Raw genomic sequence first — 22,734 nt, 5'->3', positions numbered from 1 at the left:
TATGCTTAGATTTAGCTTAAAAGTCAATCCGTCATAATTAACGATTGACTTAACGGTTAATCACAACTGGTCTAGTGATTTGTCGAATCAAAGGTAGTTATATGTTGGTAATCATGTGGGCATTAAACCCCTAAAAGGGCACCCTCTGATTCCCACTCTAACTAGTCCGAATGTCGAGTCAAACTTGCTTAGAAAAAGTCAACAGAATGCTAATTTGCAATTTTATGCATAATCACTAATGTAGATGGTGTGTAACCTGTTTTAACACTCATATAACATGATAATAATTATATTATCTAGTCTAAGCTTGTTTGATCCGACCATTTACTGTTTTGACCCGGTTCGGAACCGAAAGTCGCAAAACTTTGACTTTTGCTTTGACTTCAGTTCTGACCCGTTATGGTATGATTTAGATATGCCTTAGGACTCTCTTAGGACCAGGTTACATGATGGTATAACCCTCTGTGACCGGTTCGTTGTTTGTCCGAGTCTTTAGCATATTTCCGTTAAATGCTTAAAAGTTGACCATAACGCCCTTTTAACTTTAAAACGAGAATTTTGGACATGTGAAAGGACCATAACCTTAGTTACTGATTTCTAAACATGTCCTTAAAATGTCACGTCAATCCGAGGTCTAGAATAGGAGTTATGCTAAATAGCGCAATTACGGAAACTTTAGTAATTAAACGGCGCATTTAGCGTAAAGCCTATCTAAGCCCAAATTTCGACACCAAACCTTTTACCCACTTATGTAAAGTAATATTTTGGGATTTTTAAAGATTTTTAATTATTTTTAACCTGCTCATAACCTGCGGTTATGGCATCGATTCGGTAAATACCGAATATACCCTTTTCGGACATAACTTGAGTTCTACATGGTATTTTGACCCGATTCCAGTTGCTACTGATTTTAAATAATAAATAGAGCATTTTGGACTTTATAAAATGTTCAGAAAACTCAGATTTCCTGTAGAACTCGGAAACCTCTTTTATAATCTTTAAAATGACCAAAATACCCCTACGGGGCGTATATCGGAATTAAACTCATTACGGGCATTATGGAAGGTATCATACTGATACCACAACCTCTTTAGAGCATATTAACTTAGGAAACTTGTGTAGGACACTTACGGTTACCCGTTACGCCTTTTGCGCGTACGGTTCGGTTTATGTAACTAGTTTACATGAACTAGCCGAAACGGGTCAAACCTTATCGTTTTTACTTCAAAATCCAGAGTGTGGTTATTATACCCATATAAAACAAGTCTTCAAACTTGTTGGGTCCAAACCACATTCCATTCCCGGTTTTCGCCTTTCACGCGATTAAACCGTATTTATCCTTCGAAACTGACCGGTCTAAGCTAAGGCTAAATTAAAGACCCGTTAGGATTCTAATGGGTTATTATAAACCTTCGTTCCAGTTCCAGAATAGGAGACCAGTAAAAGATACTTGCATCGCTTGTTGTGGTTTAATACTTGCTCAGGTAAATACTTTTAACTTATTTTCCGTTATACGGGCTTGGGTTACGGTATATAAAGATACTGTCACACCCCGAAATATCAGAGCTGGCGTGACTGGACCGGTATCTTCATTGCACAGCGGAAGCAAATAAGCTAAGACTTCTAGATAATGAACGCCGCTAAGTACTCGAATTCCCATGGGTTCTCCTATTCCAACCGTTCCATAGTTTTGAAAATGCAACCTGAGAAAGAACATGCGAAAAAAATCAACATAAAGTTGAGCGAGTTCATAGTTTGTTTTGAAAAGATTCAAAAGAAATCTTTTTGATAACCGGTTTTAAAGTTTTTGAGAAAATATAGTAAAAGCATTTTCTTGGCATGATATATGAGAACTGTGAGTCTAGCCCACGAGAGTGTTTGTGCATTGCACGAGAGAGAATGGGCCAAGCCCAAACGAACCTTTGTAAGCAGGATCAGCGCGTCCTCTTACTTAGGCATAATTTGAAAAACGTTACCAAAGTTTATAAATCCATGTATTTCTGAGTTTCCATCAAATGAATCTTATGAACATATGAAAGTTTTAGTGTTGTAAATGGGTATGTAAAGCGTCTATGAACAGGTTGATCGTTAATGTTTCGCGAGGACATTAACGTATGCGGCGACATAGGAAGTACTCAACCTGTGTAGACGGTTTTTAGTGTCGAATCACCTCGACTGTGTCGAATCACCTCGACTGTGTGAATCACCTCGATTGTGTCGAATCACCTTGACCGTGTGAATCACCTCGACTGTGTCGAATCACCTCGACTGTGTCGAATCCCCTCGACTGTGTCGAATCACCTCGACTGTGTCGAATAACCTCGACTGTGTCGCCCGTACCCATTAGAAAATCATGCACGTTTCGTAAATAGGCGCGTGTTTTGTAAAACCGGTATGTTTGATCGAAATCATTCGTAAACCATTTAAGTTCCTTGAAATTCGTTCGCAACACGGTTTAGAAATATGATTTTTCGTTCATCGAAAAGTTGTTTATTTTTGCAAAACTTGCATGTCTTTCCACCCCCGAAAACATTTATAAAAATGTAAAATAGTAAAAGTGGGGGTTATGAACTCACCTTCACATTCCTGTGCAAAGCTAGATTAACGTGGTTCCGTGATGTCATTCCAACAATGTGAACTCGCTAGCGTGCAACTATAGCATCCCTAACAGGGAATAACTTATCAGTTTCTAATAAGACAACGTAGTTAAACTACGTGTCCGAGCTCTACCGCGTCGTTAATAAAACGACCCTACAAAGGTAGTGTTATCTTGACTTAGAATAACCAATCTATGGTTATTTGATCCCATTTATAATCAGGATAAATACTAAATATTTGAAACGTCTTAGTCTCCGAGTGACTTAGAATATATATTTATATATAAATATAAATATCTTTATAAAGTCGTGTTAGTCGTCGCGACTTATAAATACGTAGATCAATAATGGTACGTATTTGAAATGTTGTAAATGATACGGTAATATACCGTTGTAGTTTTCGTAGTATAGAAATAAATAAATATATATACATACATATATACATTCGAAAGCTTGATGTTTGAAACAAATATAACAAATATATTCATTTTATAAGAATTCGGATTCTAAACGTTTGAAAGAAATATAAATAATTATATTTATAATATATGACTCCCGAATATTAAACGTTTGAAATAAATATAAAAATTATATTCTGTTCGTAAAAGAGTTTAGGGTCAACGTTTGAAATAAATATAACTAATCATGGTTATTTTATAAAAGTGTCCGAGTTTTCAATGTGTTTTGAAATAAATAGAGATAATTATATTTATTTTTACATAAGTTGTCGGTTTTTGTTAACTAGTAACTCGTGTTGTAAAGCATCGCGAAAATAAGTATGCTTTTATACTTATTTTATAAAAATTAACGGAACCTCGATAAACATCGTTTTCTGAATAAAATCACTTGTCTCGTTTCGGATTTTTAGGAAAAACGGACAGAGTTTCCTCTGTTTTTGGACAATCCCGACAATCGAGTGTCGATATATTTTACCAAAATTCAACAAATTTTCAACCGCAATTTAATAATATAATCAATCTGTATAAATTTTTGTCGAGTATAATAAACTAATACTAAATTGAAACGGGTCGAGCTCGGTCGCGTAAATTACTAAAATTCTAAAAGCTATATCGATCTAATCTATAACTTTCGCCTCATTAAACTTTACCGGGTTTGAGTTGACCATTTGACTTCTGTTGACCGGTGTTGACCAATACGAATCGTGTGAACCGAAACTGGACCGAAGTGTGCCAAACTGAACCGAATATGTCCCGAAACAAATCTGAACTAAGCAGTTGACTCGTATTGACCGAAACCGAACCGATTTGACTGAGTGTTGACCGAGTCAACTAAGTTGACTCGCTGCATTGACTGAGTTGACTCGGTTTGACCGAGTCGACACCGCTGACCAGCTGACCGTACAGAACCCGATATGAAGTTAACTGAACTTGAATGAGCCGAGTCCCGAGCCGAAATGTAACCCGAAAAACAAATCTGAGTTGAACCAGTTGCCTGTGCCTGGACCCGAACTGATAACCACCACCTTCACAGTCGTTGACCACCCTCAAGCTGAACCGAGCGACCACAGCCGCTAGTCGGCAACTGCCGTTGTCAACATCACCATAAAAAAACGATCGCAGAATACCCTTACCGGAGTCGTCGCCGGTCCCGCGTCTCTCTGATCTCGTTCTCTCTGTTTCTCGCCTGCTCGAACCATCGATCGACACCACCCACCACAGCGCCACCGCCTGTGGTGGTGGTGTGGTTGCTGTTGACGTCCGCCGCCACCAAAACGATGGTGGTGGCCGGCGGTATAAGAGAATACGGGTAAGGGGGTGTAAGTGAAGAAGAAAGGTGTTGTGTCCTTTCTTTTGTGTGTAGTAGATATCAAGAGAAGGAGAGTAGATGTGAGTTGCAGGTTGTAATCGAGAGGATGGAAAGGGAGGTGGGCAAGTTATTGATTTCATATGTGTGTATTGTCTAAAAGAATGAAGATATGGTTCTCAAAACTTAGGTACGTGTGTTTGGATTTTGAGCTGGGAATTGAGATGGGGAGGGGAGCATAGCGGCTGAAATGGAATGGGAAAGGATAGGGTTTTCTCTAGTTATTTATAGGTAGGTTAAGTATTGTTTTAAGTGGGCTTGGGCCCAGGGCCCACAAGCCCGTTTCGCACGACCCGATTCGTTTTTATGGCCCATTTTTCAAACCCGATCGTCGTATAATGCCATAAAATAAAATCTTAGAGACGAAACGCCTAAAAATTTACATCGGATGTCAATATTTGACGTGTATGATCGTCGTCGCGTTAAAACGTGTAAATTGTTCCGTCTATCGTTTCTAACCCGTTTTCCGATCCGGTTTCAGCTGCGAACATTCAAATTCGAAAACGAAGCTAAATATATCATAATATTTTAGTTTTCAAGTGAGTACGCGTGTCTGATGCTTTCGTTTCGTTGTCGGTGCGTTCCTACAGTCGCGTTTTTCGTTCACGTTTGCGTGTTGTGGCGTTTGGAAGCACGATAAATCCGCAAACTAAATTTATACGTATAAAAAAATTCGCATAAAATTCGTAATTATCGGCGTTGTCAGTATTTTTTTTTTCGGATTCAATTCGTTGTCGTTTAACGTTTAACAGGCTTTCTGGAAAACTACCGTCCGCGCACGGTAAAGCTGAATAGGCGTTCCTAGGCACTCCAAGGGCCTAATTAAGTTAATCTTTGTCTTAAACACTATTTATTATCGCATTAAACGTTTGTTAATTACGTAATTAGAAGCCGTTAAGTACCGGTTGTCACATTCTCCCCCTGTTGCAGAAATTTCGTCCTCGAAATTTAGTTTATGTTATATCCTCAAAGTTGTGTCGTTTCGCAGGTAAGTCCGAAAAAAATACCAAAGTGAATGGCCGCATAATCGAATCAAGGCCTATTCAGATTACGTGAATGTAAGGATATTTTGCATCAATAAGAACCCAACGGTTCAACTGATTTTGTTCTAGAAATCGATGTCAAGTGAACGAGATGTTGTGATACTATCACCAATGTGACTAGGTTTACTGGGTTCAACAAAAGAGGAAATTCAACCAGTGGAATTCCAAATGAACGTTCACTAACTGCAAATCAATTTTTGAAACAATAGAATTTACTACCAACGGAATCTAGCGTTGGTTGTTGCATTAGTGAAACTCGAATTCAACAAACTCAAATAAGTAGAATCGTAAAAATGATTTATCAACTCTTGAACCATTAAATGAATAAAATCAACTTGTTGCAAGGATACACCGAAATGAAATACAACCGAACCTGGTGTATCATCGTCTTAATATATAATTGCATTAAGACTATTTAAATGATGTGTCAAACGAAAAGCATAAATAGTTACGCATGAAACGGCTGATCGTGATTAGCACAAGCTACAAGTTTATACTGGCACCACAAGGTGTCGTATTGAATGAAACAATTCAATAATAGCGGTGACCGAACAAGTATCACCGTGTGAGAAAACATCTGAAGGTTCAACGAAGTAAAAACAAATCTCCTAGGATTTTCAATTGATATTGAAACAACAACCCAATAATGTTCTCGATCGAAGATGAAAAGCAATGAATATCACAAAATGTTCGATCGATGCTGAAAGATCCGTTAAAAGGGTACACCGAAATATGACATAAATTTGTGTACCATTATCTTAACACACGATTGTGTTAAGATTGCTTTAATATGATAAATCAACAAAGCGAATTTAATATCAATAAACAAATAAATAAATAATTAAATCCGTACATGAGGTGAGCAACGAGATTAGCGCAAGCTTCAAATTTGTGAAAACGTCACCACAAGGTGATCATGATCAAGGAAACGATTCAATGAAGTCAAAGACCAAACAAGCCTGTTATGGTTCAAAGCAAATGAAGTGCTTGTTGGGATTATTTCGAATATGATGGCTTCAATCCATCATATGGAATCTTGAATCGAATATCTATAACGAGCAAGTTTAATCAATTGAACTTGGGTTAAGCGCAATTCAACAATGATTACATGTATCAACAAGAAAGTTTTGCCATGGTTACAACGAAAAACCATGTATGTAGCTTGAAAAGAAAGGAGTTTCAACGAGTTTCGTTGACTCGATATCGAAGAGTCTAACATTATGCAATAATGTGGTTTAGCTAGATCACAATGCAAGGAGTGAAGATAGCGAAATAATATTTGAACTTGATAAAGCAACAATTTCAAGTGAAGCCACATGCTTAACAAATAACACATGTGTAACATATGAATTCGTCAAGAATGAAGCAAATGAGTATTCGCTATTATGAAAGAAAATTTTCGTGATGCAAGGATCATTAGGGAGAGTGGAAATATGAAAGTCTACTCGCTATATGCAAAAGTCAGAATTTCAACAAAAGAAGTTTAAGGACTTTACCTGGAATTTCGAACATAGCGTAATCGCCACTAATGAGAGAGGGGGAGTTCGAAGACATGTGACTTCTTATGCAGCGCCAATAGTTGTGAGTCTCATCAGACTAAACACCGACTGTTATGAGATCTTGTTTAAGCATACCTTAGCGTGATTCGTGACGCTTGCAGGATCATGTGGCAAAGTGACGCATTGCGGTCGGTAGTTCTCCCGCTGCCGGAATTAGCATCGTTGTTATCGTGCTCGATCATGTTTTCCAAAGGTCTTGCCTCGAAAGTCGTGTGTGATGTACTTCGACGTCCGCTGACGTATAGTTTAGGTTTCATGTGCATTCGCGCACTAGTGTTTCGTTCCACTTAGATTACCTGCTTGGTAATTAAAATAGCATAGACAGTATAGATAATGACGTTTGCCCGAGTTGTTAGTCACAACTTCTAAGTGAGGACCTTTAATGAGTTTTGACATAAGCTTTACAAAGGTCCTAAATACATGTTATCCAAAACTCTCAAAGTTTTGCTTAATGTATGAAGTTTCGTGAACCGTGTATCAACACAACACTTGTGTTTGTTTAAAACCAAAATTGTTGACTCATTGTTTCGGCAACGGTTGGAACCCATATTCAAGTCTTAGGCGTGCTGTATGTGATCAAGTCTTAATAATCTAAGTCCCCAAAGGAAAGTGAGGTTAGAGCCTAGGCATCTCTACAGAAACCTAATTCGCTGAAACCTATAGCTCTGATACCAATCTGTCACACCCCGAAATATCAAAGCTGGCGTGACTGGACCGGTATCTTCATTGCACAGCGGAAGCAAATAAGCTAAGACTTCTAGATAATGAACGCCGCTAAGTACTCGAATTCCCATGGGTTCTCCTATTCCAACCGTTCCATAGTTTTGAAAATGCAACCTGAGAAAGAACATGCGAAAAAAATCAACATAAAGTTGAGCGAGTTCATAGTTTGTTTTGAAAAGATTCAAAAGAAATCTTTTTGATAACCGGTTTTAAAGTTTTTGAGAAAATATAGTAAAAGCATTTTCTTGGCATGATATATGAGAACTGTGAGTCTAGCCCACGAGAGTGTTTGTGCATTGCACGAGAGAGAATGGGCCAAGCCCAAACGAACCTTTGTAAGCAGGATCAGCGCGTCCTCTTACTTAGGCATAATTTGAAAAACGTTACCAAAGTTTATAAATCCATGTATTTCTGAGTTTCCATCAAATGAATCTTATGAACATATGAAAGTTTTAGTGTTGTAAATGGGTATGTAAAGCGTCTATGAACAGGTTGATCGTTAATGTTTCGCGAGGACATTAACGTATGCGGCGACATAGGAAGTACTCAACCTGTGTAGACGGTTTTTAGTGTCGAATCACCTCGACTGTGTCGAATCACCTCGACTGTGTGAATCACCTCGATTGTGTCGAATCACCTTGACCGTGTGAATCACCTCGACTGTGTCGAATCACCTCGACTGTGTCGAATCCCCTCGACTGTGTCGAATCACCTCGACTGTGTCGAATCACCTCGACTGTGTCGCCCGTACCCATTAGAAAATCATGCACGTTTCGTAAATAGGCGCGTGTTTTGTAAAACCGGTATGTTTGATCGAAATCATTCGTAAACCATTTAAGTTCCTTGAAATTCGTTCGCAACACGGTTTAGAAATATGAGTTTTCGTTCATCGAAAAGTTGTTTATTTTTGCAAAACTTGCATGTCTTTCCACCCCCGAAAACATTTATAAAAATGTAAAATAGTAAAAGTGGGGGTTATGAACTCACCTTCACATTCCTGTGCAAAGCTAGATTAACGTGGTTCCGTGATGTCATTCCAACAATGTGAACTCGCTAGCGTGCAACTATAGCATCCCTAACAGGGAATAACTTATCAGTTTCTAATAAGACAACGTAGTTAAACTACGTGTCCGAGCTCTACCGCGTCGTTAATAAAACGACCCTACAAAGGTAGTGTTATCTTGACTTAGAATAACCAATCTATGGTTATTTGATCCCATTTATAATCAGGATAAATACTAAATATTTGAAACGTCTTAGTCTCCGAGTGACTTAGAATATATATTTATATATAAATATAAATATCTTTATAAAGTCGTGTTAGTCGTCGCAACTTATAAATACGTAGATCAATAATGGTACGTATTTGAAATGTTGTAAATGATACGGTAATATACCGTTGTAGTTTTCGTAGTATAGAAATAAATAAATATATATACATACATATATACATTCGAAAGCTTGATGTTTGAAACAAATATAACAAATATATTCATTTTATAAGAATTCGGATTCTAAACGTTTGAAAGAAATATAAATAATTATATTTATAATATATGACTCCCGAATATTAAACGTTTGAAATAAATATAAAAATTATATTCTGTTCGTAAAAGAGTTTAGGGTCAACGTTTGAAATAAATATAACTAATCATAGTTATTTTATAAAAGTGTCCGAGTTTTCAATGTGTTTTGAAATAAATAGAGATAATTATATTTATTTTTACATAAGTTGTCGGTTTTTGTTAACTAGTAACTCGTGTTGTAAAGCATCGCGAAAATAAGTATGCTTTTATACTTATTTTATAAAAATTAACGGAACCTCGATAAACATCGTTTTCTGAATAAAATCACTTGTCTCGTTTCGGATTTTTAGGAAAAACGGACAGAGTTTCCTCTGTTTTTGGACAATCCCGACAATCGAGTGTCGATATATTTTACCAAAATTCAACAAATTTTCAACCGCAATTTAATAATATAATCAATCTGTATAAATTTTTGTCGAGTATAATAAACTAATACTAAATTGAAACGGGTCGAGCTCGGTCGCGTAAATTACTAAAATTCTAAAAGCTATATCGATCTAATCTATAACTTTCGCCTCATTAAACTTTACCGGGTTTGAGTTGACCATTTGACTTCTGTTGACCGGTGTTGACCAATACGAATCGTGTGAACCGAAACTGGACCGAAGTGTGCCAAACTGAACCGAATATGTCCAGAAACAAATCTGAACTAAGCAGTTGACTCGTATTGACCAAAATCGAACCGATTTGACTGAGTGTTGACCGAGTCAACTAAGTTGACTCGCTGCATTGACTGAGTTGACTCGGTTTGACCGAGTCGACACCGCTGACCAGCTGACCGTACAGAACCCGATATGAAGTTAACTGAACTTGAATGAGCCGAGTCCCGAGCCGAAATGTAACCCGAAAAACAAATCTGAGTTGAACCAGTTGCCTGTGCCTGGACCCGAACTGATAACCACCACCTTCACAGTCGTTGACCACCCTCAAGCTGAACCGAGCGACCACAGCCGCTAGTCGGCAACTGCCGTTGTCAACATCACCATAAAAAAACGATCGCAGAATACCCTTACCGGAGTCGTCGCCGGTCCCGCGTCTCTCTGATCTCGTTCTCTCTGTTTCTCGCCTGCTCGAACCATCGATCGACACCACCCACCACAGCGCCACCGCCTGTGGTGGTGGTGTGGTTGCTGTTGACGTCCGCCGCCACCAAAACGATGGTGGTGGCCGGCGGTATAAGAGAATACGGGTAAGGGGGTGTAAGTGAAGAAGAAAGGTGTTGTGTCCTTTCTTTTGTGTGTAGTAGATATCAAGAGAAGGAGAGTAGATGTGAGTTGCAGGTTGTAATCGAGAGGATGGAAAGGGAGGTGGGCAAGTTATTGATTTCATATGTGTGTATTGTCTAAAAGAATGAAGATATGGTTCTCAAAACTTAGGTACGTGTGTTTGGATTTTGAGCAGGGAATTGAGATGGGGAGGGGAGCATAGCGGCTGAAATGGAATGGGAAAGGATAGGGTTTTCTCTAGTTATTTATAGGTAGGTTAAGTATTGTTTTAAGTGGGCTTGGGCCCAGGGCCCACAAGCCCGTTTCGCACGACCCGATTCGTTTTTATGGCCCATTTTTCAAACCCGATCGTCGTATAATGCCATAAAATAAAATCTTAGAGACGAAACGCCTAAAAATTTACATCGGATGTCAATATTTGACGTGTATGATCGTCGTCGCGTTAAAACGTGTAAATTGTTCCGTCTATCGTTTCTAACCCGTTTTCCGATCCGGTTTCAGCTGCGAACATTCAAATTCGAAAACGAAGCTAAATATATCGTAATATTTTAGTTTTCAAGTGAGTACGCGTGTCTGATGCTTTCGTTTCGTTGTCGGTGCGTTCCTACAGTCGCGTTTTTCGTTCACGTTTGCGTGTTGTGGCGTTTGGAAGCACGATAAATCCGCAAACTAAATTTATACGTATAAAAAAATTCGCATAAAATTCGTAATTATCGGCGTTGTCAGTATTTTTTTTTCGGATTCAATTCGTTGTCGTTTAACGTTTAACAGGCTTTCTGGAAAACTACCGTCCGCGCACGGTAAAGCTGAATAGGCGTTCCTAGGCACTCCAAGGGCCTAATTAAGTTAATCTTTGTCTTAAACACTATTTATTATCGCATTAAACGTTTGTTAATTACGTAATTAGAAGCCGTTAAGTACCGGTTGTCACAGATACCGCTTGGTCGGGCAATTGACCCAACTCATTAGTAGTTGGTTATTATCAATGGGACCCGTTTAAAAATTTGTTTTGTTGGCTTTACGCCTTTAGGAGCTTAATGACCATGTCCCGGATATCCTTGGCATCATTTTACAAAATGGCCACGACCCCGACACACGGGTGTAGGCGTACACCCGAAAATGTGTCTATATTATTAAAGGTATAACTGTTGGTTTTCCCGCCACGGCTTTATGCTATGTGGCGTGTCTATTAACCTTAAACCCAGCACGACCCGGGCGACTGAATGCATAGTGAACATGTAATTCTTTTACAAGATTTAATTTATAAATTATCCCAAGTTATAAAGAGTTTGTGCCTTGTGCATTTAAATCAATTTCATTAAACCTTTTACAAAAGTGTCGGTTGAATGTATTTACCAGTGTAAACTGACGTATTTTCCCCAAAAAGATTAAATGCAGGTTCTGTACGAAATAGGCTGGCTACTCCTTAGCATCGTTAGAGTCTCACAAGCTTGGGATGCCATTATCTGTTGAACATTATTCCTATTTTATTTTGATCCCCTGTGGATTGTTTTCAACTACTTGTGATACTTGGATATTACATTCGACAGTTGAAATATAATCTATCTTTATGCTTCCGCTATGCATTTGAATATTGTGTGGTTTGACTATATTGTTGCCAACTACGTCACGGTAATCCCCCACCGGCCCACCGGTGAAACACGTGGAAATCGGGGTGTGACATAGAAGGACTTCTTCTAGCCTCCTTCTGACCTTCAACGTCCTCCACCTTCGGAGAAGACGGAGGGGTGGAAAACAAATACACCGGTTCTTCCCGGGTTTCTACACAACTTAGAAGGAGGTGTGGCTTCAGGATTGCAGTCCCCCAAGTTCTTCTCAACTAAGAAGCTTTCTGCCCACCGGCAACAGGTGCATCTCCTTTCCTTTTCTTATCATCAACGAGCTTAGTACCCGCTGACGATCCACCCGCAGCTGCAGCACCACCTGGAACACCCAAGCCCTCAAGGGTGTCAGACACTACCACGTAATCATCGTATTTGCGTAAACGAGTACGAGAGATACCTGCCACCTCTGGCACCAAAGGAGGAACAACAACCGGCTCGTGCGGCTTCTTTGGTTTGCGAAACTGCTTTTATCGCCCATCTTCTGCACGGGCTGTTTGGGAACACCCGCGGCAGCAGGGTCTCCTAAGGCCCTCATATCTCCTGCGTGTCTCCATCCAAAAACAACACCAAAGACAAGTTGTCTAAAAACAATAGAGGAGGAATAAATCGGTATACCTCTACCTTGCGGCAGCTCCGCCTCCAGCGCGTCTCGTTCAGGCAACCGGAAATTGTCACGAATGGTGCGGTTGAACCCTTCCTCACCATCCTCACAAGCAACTACCGCAACTTCGCCCTTGAAATCAGGGCAAAACATTCTCCAAAGCGGAGCATCCTCTGACAACACATTTATAAAAACTCAGTATCAAAAACAGGAAAGTAAAAACCGCACATGAAAAGAGACACTTACCACCACTTTTTTCCTACACCACGGGCCGTGCTTTCCTACTCATCCTACCTAACATCATCCACAGCACCCACAACTGCTTATTATCCAACTTCACCCAACCAATGATCCGCTGGTCCGGGAACCAATCCTCCGTTCTGCTCTGGGGACACTAATGTTCTCCATTATAATCGGCCCCGTTACGTTTCTAAACTGCAACTTTGCAGTAATAGCAGCAGCTTTAATGTAAAAGAACTTTGTCTTCCATTTCGTCATGCCCTTCGGAGGAACCATCAACTTGGGAGTATGATCTCGTTGACGAAAAAAGTAGTAAAAACCCATCGACACAGACAACTGATAGAATCGCCGGAAATCTCCATCGATGGGCTCTATACCCAAAGCACGGAAAGTATACTCGAAGTTTTGAACTCGAACCATTCCAAAAGGACTGAGTTGAGAAATGTGGAGTGTATACCACTCCAAAACTTCAGCCACAAAAATAGTCAACGGCAACCGGAGATTACATTCCCCGAAAAAATCAGTAAACATCGTGACATACCCCACCGGAGCATCTCCAGCGGTGTCACCTTCTTGGGGATAGATAGCCCCATACTCTAGTGGCATCTGGACATCCCTCATAAGCACCTCAAACGACGACCTTGACCATTTCAGAACCGGCAAATTCTTGCCCGGAGCATTTACTTCAGCTTCCTCCTCCGCCGCTACCGGCAACGACGGTTCAGGGTTTTCAGCCGAAGTAGAATGTGGGTTCGATGGTTCAGCCATTGAGAAGAAGAAGAAGAAAGAAAATGTAAGATGAGTTCAGAAACTTTGAGGAAATCTCACCGGAAAAATAAAAGAGTTTGATTGGAGAAGACGAAGGAACCAACTTTCTCTCACCGGAAAAAATTTTGAAATTTTGAACAAGTGAGGGGAAACCCCAAACGGTTTCCTCTTTTATATTCATCGCAATAAATGCACCACAGAAACCGAACAGACGTGCACAAAACAAGCCAGTCATGCGGCGCCACGTGTCCAGCGACGGTTTCTCTGTCGGTTACCACGCGCGCGTGGCCGCCCATGCGCATGACATTACACGACTTTTGCACTTCTGCTACAGTGCATTGATTACCTTGGGCAGTGCAAACGTCCTTTCGTTTCAGCACATGCCAGGTAAATCCCACCAACTTCTACCCCCGCACGTGCGGTCTACAACAAGCAGCAAGTGAAGACAAACTTCATGTACGCGGCATGCGGTTTTTATGGTTTTCCATAATACAACTTGAACCGTATGTCGTTTTTTACATAACCCTCAAAATAGAAAAAATATATATATACTATGTAAAGGGGAATAACCAACACCTTCATATATCCACTGCCACACGTGGAATATGCGGAGATGACACACACGAGCCCGCACAGGTGTGTCAGATACTCAGAACTAGCAATGTTCTTTGGATTGCGAAAACCGCTTCTCAAGAACAGACAAACCGCATTACTTCAAAGCTTTGTAAAGCTTCAAATCCCTCGTGTTTGGTTCACAACCACAGAGGGGACGCAAACAGCTTCTTCATAGGGAAAATGATAAGTATGATGAGCGACCGCACATCAACAACTCTGATTCCTGATCCTTCATGAGCTACATCCAAGGGTCACCTCCCTTAAAGCGAGTCTTTTGTTACAAACCGCAGACACTCATGAGTCACTGCGGCTACATATAACTACGCTAACGGTAGCTACGGAAGAACCACGACTAAGTCATCACGCAGACGAGCAAAGCTACTTTAATGAAAACTACTCTACAACTCCGCGTGAAGGAAAGTGGCTACAAAACGAGTGCGGACGAGTTTCACCCAGATTCCTAACTATACGGGGTGATCTCATTGAGCAATAAGCCAAGCAACAGTGGTAACAAGTCTGCTTATGACTTTGTTTGCCCACCTATGGGCCGCATAGAATAAACAATGGTGGGCACTAACATGCCTATGACTATGTTTATTTGCCCATAGTTCAACTGAACGATTCACATTGTTTGACCAAACACGGCCAACAATGATGCAAACTCCCCCACACTGTTCTACCAAACATAGCCAACGAGACAAGGGAACGAGTTAATCGCAAAGGACGTGCGGTTACTTGAGAGCTAACTGGAAGAACACGAACACCCCACAAAGTAGGGATCATCGTTCCATGTCCAGTTGATGAACATAAAGCGCCAACAAGACACTTAAAGCATTGCATCCGCTACCGCAAAGGTTACACCTAGAGTTGCGAACACTGACATCTTCAGTTACCGTCTCAAAGGTTGGTTTGGCACACCAACAGGTGGCAACCAAACCTGATGACATCAGAAAAAGGTAGACCACCCTACCGGATCAGAACTCTCAGCTGAGAATTCCACATCTGACGGAAGACACTCACCGGTACGGAAGAGGTGTCACACTACTCTACCAGGTCCCAGCTTGATTTACTTGAAGCAGGAGCCACCGGTCTGGCCTAGAATCTTCTCCAACTTCCACAGTACCCAGTCGAACTCATAGTCCAGTATTCCTCCCACATGCAACTTGCATGAGGAAACAACACTAGACTGGGTGGACTTGAAGGGGTATGGTCCTAGATCTCGCACCAGCATGGCCGCGAGTGACCATTACCCTTATAAAAAACCCCCACCGACAAGAATTTATCTGTGTCCGTGCGGGCACGCGCGAACACAACAGTCGAATCCAATCTGTCAAGTGATAGGAAGACTTACCTTGTGTATGAAAATGGGTGTTACACATAGCGATGCGGCTTAGCACCGCATCCTATGAACATTTTCGTCACGACAAGGGATCTGGATAACAGCAACAGTCACCACAAGTGGTGATGCGGCCCAACACCGCATCCCACACATGTCTTGGCTAAAGCAAAGACGCGAAAACAACGACAGTTACCGCGAGCAGCAATGCAGCCTGGCACTGCATCCTGCCCAAAAGGCAAGTGGGACTGACACCACACAGCAAGTGGCGCCAATGACAGTTGCCTGTCAACCCACACGTAAGCAACAGACTGACACCGCAGTAGGACGTGGCATCACCTCCATGACCGACAAGTCTGATACACCTGCAAAGGGGCCGCGTGTTGTCAGTCTAGCCACTCAATTACCCTCCTTCACTCCTCGGTTATAAATACCGATCCCGGACCAGATTTGAGGTATCGCTTATCAACTCTCTCACTACTAGTACTACTATCACACACTTTGTTTCTCAAGCAAATTACTGATTCTCACGCCGGAGAGTGGTAACAAGGAGCACCACCCACCCCATCCTCCTTGTTACGAGTCACGGTGTGTTTCCCTTGTGCAGGAAACAGATAAGCGGACGATCCAGCCACCGATACTCGGAAAGAAGGGATTAACTCTACTTGACGAAACCAGTGAATTAACCTCTCTTGGTTAACAACTGTTTCACCAATATGTTTTCAGTTGGTCTACGTTATTGTAACACCACGAAAATTTGCGTCCTATAATGTATTGACACGTGTCATAAGCTTGAATGTGTTTAAAAATACTATAGAGGGACTAAAGTTGACAGACATAGAAAGTATGTGAATTCAAGGGTTCAAAACGTCAACAAGGGATAAATATACTTTACAATAACCCTATGTGATGCTCGTACCTTCAAACGAATGAATCATGGATCATACGGGACGAAATGTGGAAGAAAGTGAGAGATTACAAGCTACAGGGGATAAATGTGTCAACATGTGTAAGTTATACCTCTGAGTGACCCTTTATCAAACCCGAGGCTTTGTAACGGTAAAATATGCTCACTAGAATGCACGATATAAATTTCATCACGTTCCGTTATAATATGAGAAGGTTATGACCAAATTCGTTTAAGAAGGGTTAAAAGCGTCAAACATTGAAAGTTATGACTTTTCGGGTAGTAATAAACTAACCGAGGATTAATAAGTTGGGTAAAAGTCACGAGGCCCTTATAAGTAAATAAGAAAGGCCCAAAATGCAAAGTTACCCCTCCGTAAATCCAAGAGCCAACTGCAATAATTGTAAAAGATTTGAAAAATCTTACAGCAGGTCTCAGGCGGGCCGCGTAAAGGTTAGCAAGGGCCTTACGCGGGCCGCGCTAGCAGTTGAAAGATATGGGTTCTGTCAGAAGGATTCATACGGGCCGTGTAAAGGTTAGGGGACCTTTACGCGGGCCGCGTCAATGGCCCAGATACAGAAAATACGGACAGAAGCACTGTTTGCTGTTTTAACCGACTTAGGAGCCATTATTATCAGCATGGGCGCCCCCTAAACAACCCCTAGGACTCAGGGACACTTGTTGGTGATCTGGTTACACTTGTAGACCTTGTTGTCATGATCTAATGCATCCAAGACCACTATATAAAGGCAATGAGTTGCAACAATTTAGATCACACCTCATTCTGCTTTCTTGATCATTTCTGGAGCTCAAGGATCCTCTCTAAACAACTCTGGTTGTGTACTAGACTTCTGTAAGTGTGTTTAACCCTTCTTAGTTAAGTGTTTGCTTAGTTATAGCTTAGAAGTCAAACCGTCGTAACTAACGGTTGACTTAACGATTAATCACTAATGGTCCGGTGATTATTCGAATCAAAGATAGTTATATGTTGGTAATTATGTGGGCATTAAACCCTTAAAAGGGCACCCTCTGATTCCCACTCTAACTAGTCCACAAGTCGGGTCAAAGTTGCTTAGAAAAAGTCAACAGAATGCTAATTTTCGATTTAATGCATAATTAACAATGTAGATGGCATGTAACCTGTTTTACCACTCATATAACTTGATAATAAGTATTATAACTGGTCTAAGCTTGTTTGATCCGACCATTTACTGTTTTGACCCGGTTCGGAACCAAAATTCGCAAAACTTTGAGTTTTGCTTTGACTTCAGTTCTGACCCGATTTGGTATGACTTAGATATGCCTTAGGACTCTCTTCGGACGAGGTTACATGATGGTATAACCCTCTGTGGCTGGTTCGTTGTTTGTCCGAGTCATTTACACATTTCCGTTATATGCTGGAATGTTGACCATAATGCCCTCTTGACCTTAAAACAAGAATTTTGAATATGTGAAAGGACAGTAACCTTAGTTACTGATTTCTAAACATGTCCCTAAAATTTCATGTCAATCCGAGATCCAGAATAGGAGTTATGCTAAATAGCGCAATTAAGAAAACTTTAATGATTAAACGGCGCAATTAGCATAAAGCCTATTTAACCCAAATTTCGACGCCAAACCTTTTACACACTGTTGTAATATAATATTTTGAGATTTTTAAAGATTTTTAATTATTTTTAACCTGCTCATAACCTGCGGTTATGGCCTTGATTCGGTAGATACCGAATATACCCTTTTCAGACATAAAATGAGTTCTACATGGTATTTTGACACGAATCCAGTTGCTACTGATTTTAAATAATAAATAAAGTATTATGAACTTTATAACCTGGTCAGAAAACTCAGATTTCCTGTATAACCCGGAAATCTTTGTTATAACCTTTAAAATAACCAAAATACCCCTACGGGGCGTATATTGGGGTTAAACTCGTTATGGGCATAATGGAAGATATCCCACTGATATCACAACCTCTTTAGAGCATATTGACTTAGGAAACCTGTGTAAGACTCTCGCAGTTACCCGTTACGCCATTTACGCGTTCGGTCTGGTTTATGTAACTAGCTTACATAAATTAGCCGAAACAGGTCAAACCTTGTCGTTTTTATCTCCAAATACAGAATGTGTTTAGTTTACCCATAATATACAAGTCTCCGAGCTTGTTGAGTCTAAACCACATTCCATTTCCGGTTTTCGCTTTTCATGGGATTAAACCATATATATCCTTTGAAACTGACCAGTCTAAGCTTAGGCTAAATTAAAGACCCGTTAGGATTCTAATAGGTTATTATAAACCTTCGTTCCAGAATAGGAGACCAGTAAAAGATACTTGCATTTGCTTGTTGTGGTTATTACTTGCTCAGGTAAATACTTTTAACTTATTTCCCCTTATACAGGGCTTGGGGTATGGTATATAAATACCGCTTGGTCAGGCAATTGACCTCAACTCATTGGTAGTTGAGTATTATCAATATGACCCGTTTAAAAATTGGTTTTGTTTGTTTTACGCATTTGGGAGTTTAATGACCATGTCCCGGATATCCTTGGCATCATTTTACGAAATGGCCACGACCTTGACACGCGGGCGTAGGCGTACGCCCGACAATGTGTCCATACTTATAAAAGTATAACCGTTGGTTTTCCCGCCGTGGTTTTGTACTATGTGGTGTGTCAATTAACCTTAAACCCGACACGAACCGGGCGACTGAACGCATAACGAACATGTAATTCTTTTACAAGATTAGATTTGATTAACTATCCCAAGTTATAAAAGTTTGTGCCACGTGCATTCAAATCAATTTTATTAAACTCTTTTTCTAAAAGTGTCGGTTGAATGTATTTACCAGTGTAAACTGACGTATTTTTCCCAAAAAGATTAAATGCAGGTTCTACACGAAATTGGCTGGCCACTCCTTAGCATCGTTAGAGTCTCGCAAGCTTGGATGCCATTATCTGTTGAACAATATCTCTTTTTTTTTTAATCCACCTGTGGATCTATTTCAGCTACTATGTGATACTTGGATATTGCATTTTGTTGGTTGAAATAAATCTATCTTTATGCTTACGCTGTGCATTTAAATATTGTGTTGTTTGACTATATTGTTACCAACTACGTCACGGTAATCCCCCACCAGGCCCACCGGTGAAACGTGTGGAAATCGGGGTGTGACAGTTATGACGTAGGTTTTTGCTTGGAAACGAGTCGGATAAGATATTTGACTGTACATATTCAAAACATTTGACGGTACAAATTCGAGTTATTTTAGGTTTCGACCCGCCAGAACACACGGTGCGTAATATAAGTTTTCAATTTAAGCGACCAAATATATCGCATCCCTGAGTGTAACGTAAAACGCCTGATTGTTGGTTGAAGAAATCGAAATCGAAATCATCTGAAGAAGATACGATTATGGGGGAAGAAGAAACGAATGCTTCATCATCATCATCACTCCCAGACACTGAGCTCTTCGGTCTCCTCTCCAATCTCCTCCAACAGGTTTTATCCAATTTTTCTTAGAATTAAATTTATTATTTTCGTAGAATTAATGGGGATCTTCTTCTGTATCTATTGATCTACTGGATTTTGATGATCTGGGTGTTTGATGCAGCTGTGCGATTTGGGTTTCGTTATTTACCCTAAATTTGATATTGCTATTTGCTCTTGATGGAAGATTTATATGCTCTCTTTGGATTATTCGTTTATGTTTGGGACATGAACATGAAGTTCTAGATTTGCAATCACAAATCCACAACAGAAAATTCCTTAAATTTTAAGTTTTAAGTTTGAAAGATTCCCTGGTTCATTTCTCACTTCACTGGGTTATCTTATCTTGAATATCATGGTTTCAATATGTTCTTAAGAATATATGTACTCTGTACTAGTATCTTAACTGTATTTTGTATCATCTATACTGTACACAAAAAACAAAACAAGTCGTTGACCGAAAACGTTAGATTGTTATTATAGGTGTATACAGAGGATGGATATGTAGATCTCCCGCAGCCCCACAATATGAATCTCATAACTCGTTGGCCGAAAACGTTACCTTGTTTACTTATCTGAGGGCGTTTGTTCGTTATTTTTTTCTTGAGTTTTCAGGTGGAATCAATGACTAATGAAGAAGAAGTCGAATTGCGTGCAAAGATTGAAGCACTTGGGGTAGAAGTTACCAAGGTTCCTTCAAAGTCTACACAAAATCTTGATGAGGTACGGTACCTTTTTCGTTCTTTTGAAAAGCATGAAATAATCTCAAACCCTTGTTTAGCTGTTTCTAAATGTGTGTAACTGTCTGTACCAAATTGTACTGTACCTGATACGTATTTTACCACCATTACTCACGGCTAAAACATCGTCTTTGATCTTGGTAAATATTTAGTTGGAGATAGCTGCTGAGCTGGACAAACTATCTGCCAAGCTGGCACATGTAGATGAGATGATATCTTCGGCTGATGTGGAGGTGAAGTCCCTCTTGAGTGATACAGCTGATGTTTGGATGCCTGTTATCACTGCAAACTCTGATGAAAGGCGCAATTTTACCTCAACGGTTGATGAAGAGTCTTCAAATAAAACTATCTAAATCCAAGCACCAAACATACGCGAGTTGGCTGGAATCAATATGAGAAGGTGAAGCCTATCGACTCGATACGATAGCTATGCTTTGCTAAGAACCATTTCAAACATGCAATGCTTGTTTTATTGTGAGGATACCTAATTTGTTCTTTAGCCATTTCATAATATTTTTGAACAAATAAATATATACTTGGATGAAATAATTAGTTTGTTGCCAACTTGGAATGTTATAAATGATGAAAAATTATACCAACACCCAAAAATGGGTAAGTAAGGTGTTATTATATCTTGACAAAAGATCAAATACAAATAACCTTATCATGCAAAACGTGCGAAGTGCATGAGCGAGTTTATGAAAAAGAGCGGTGGTAGTTTTGTAATTTCCTCAAACTGCATACAAAACTGAATCAACGACCCTGATTGGCAAATCAGGCTTTGCAAATCGTAAATACAGAGGGTTCAATTGAGCTAAATGTGATTTGAGCACTCTCTTGATTATGATTTTCGTTGCTTCTCAGATCGATCAATTGAAGTTCCTTAAAAATTGCAAATTTTGAGTCGGATGAAGTGAAGCTTTTGAATGATGAGTTGAAGCTTGCAAATCATATTTGATTGTTCAATTGAGCCTTGTGAATCGGTTTTTATTGTTAATTTGTAGTTACATAATGATTTTGAACCAACGTGATTTTGATGCAAAAGAAACAGATGAAATAATTACTCTAGTAGAATAAAGAGTAATTACCCTACGAGAATAATAGAGTAATTATTCTATTAGTAAAGTAATTATCAAAAGTAGAGATCCCCCCACTTGTGATCTAGTGGTAGGAGGCTTGAGCTTTCCAATGGAGACTCAATTTCAATTCTCACTTGTGTCATATTGGGGTGGATACAGGCAATGAAGGATTTGGACCAGGTCTTGTGTGAGGTTGTTAATTCGATTACCGAGCCCAACCGGGTTTTCGTCCCATCGTATGTTACGCTAGAGAGTTCTGCTCTTGTGGTGGCACAACGACTGTCAAGTGACAGCTGGTGGTATGGTTTTCTGGGGGAACGTCCAAAAAAGCCAAACTTTGAGGCCAGTGTGGGCCCGATTAAGACAGTATAGTCTGGGTAGAGTGGGCCGATACGAGGCTCTCCGATTTGAAGAGTGTGGTAACCTTATACATGAAGTTCACATGTTCAATTTTTTTTTTTTTTTTATATCAAAAGTTGAGTAAATAGTTTTGTAACTAGAGTAATTGTTTTATTATTAGAGAAATCATGCTAACATTATACTACAGTGATTATTCATAGTGTATCAAACACTATTCTTTTAAAGTTACTCTACAAGTGTATGAAACAACATAAAATTCAAATTACTCTACAAGTTCATCAAACAATATATAATTCAAGTTACTTTACAAGTGCAACATAATTACTCTACTAGTTTATCAAAAAAAAAAAAAAAAAAAAACATAACAGACACAATTACTCTACAAGTTCATCAAACAACGTACAATTCAAATTATTCTACAAG

General features: G+C 39.8%; 1 protein-coding gene across 1 annotated transcript; it reads left to right on the top strand.

The window, feature by feature from the left end:
• Window positions 1-19,969: 19,969 nt before the first annotated feature.
• Window positions 19,970-21,471, top strand: LOC110911719. Its single transcript, XM_022156347.2, has 3 exons — window positions 19,970-20,144; window positions 20,748-20,855; window positions 21,025-21,471. Exons 1-3 carry the CDS (start codon window positions 20,058-20,060, stop codon window positions 21,223-21,225), a joined length of 396 nt encoding a protein of 131 aa, XP_022012039.1. The 5' UTR covers window positions 19,970-20,057; the 3' UTR covers window positions 21,226-21,471.
• Window positions 21,472-22,734: the final 1,263 nt, after the last annotated feature.

The sequence above is a fragment of the Helianthus annuus genome, chromosome 15 (genome assembly GCF_002127325.2).
Source record: "Helianthus annuus cultivar XRQ/B chromosome 15, HanXRQr2.0-SUNRISE, whole genome shotgun sequence".
NCBI classification, from domain to species: domain Eukaryota; kingdom Viridiplantae; phylum Streptophyta; class Magnoliopsida; order Asterales; family Asteraceae; genus Helianthus; species Helianthus annuus.
This window is presented reverse-complemented; position numbering and strand designations above follow the sequence as displayed.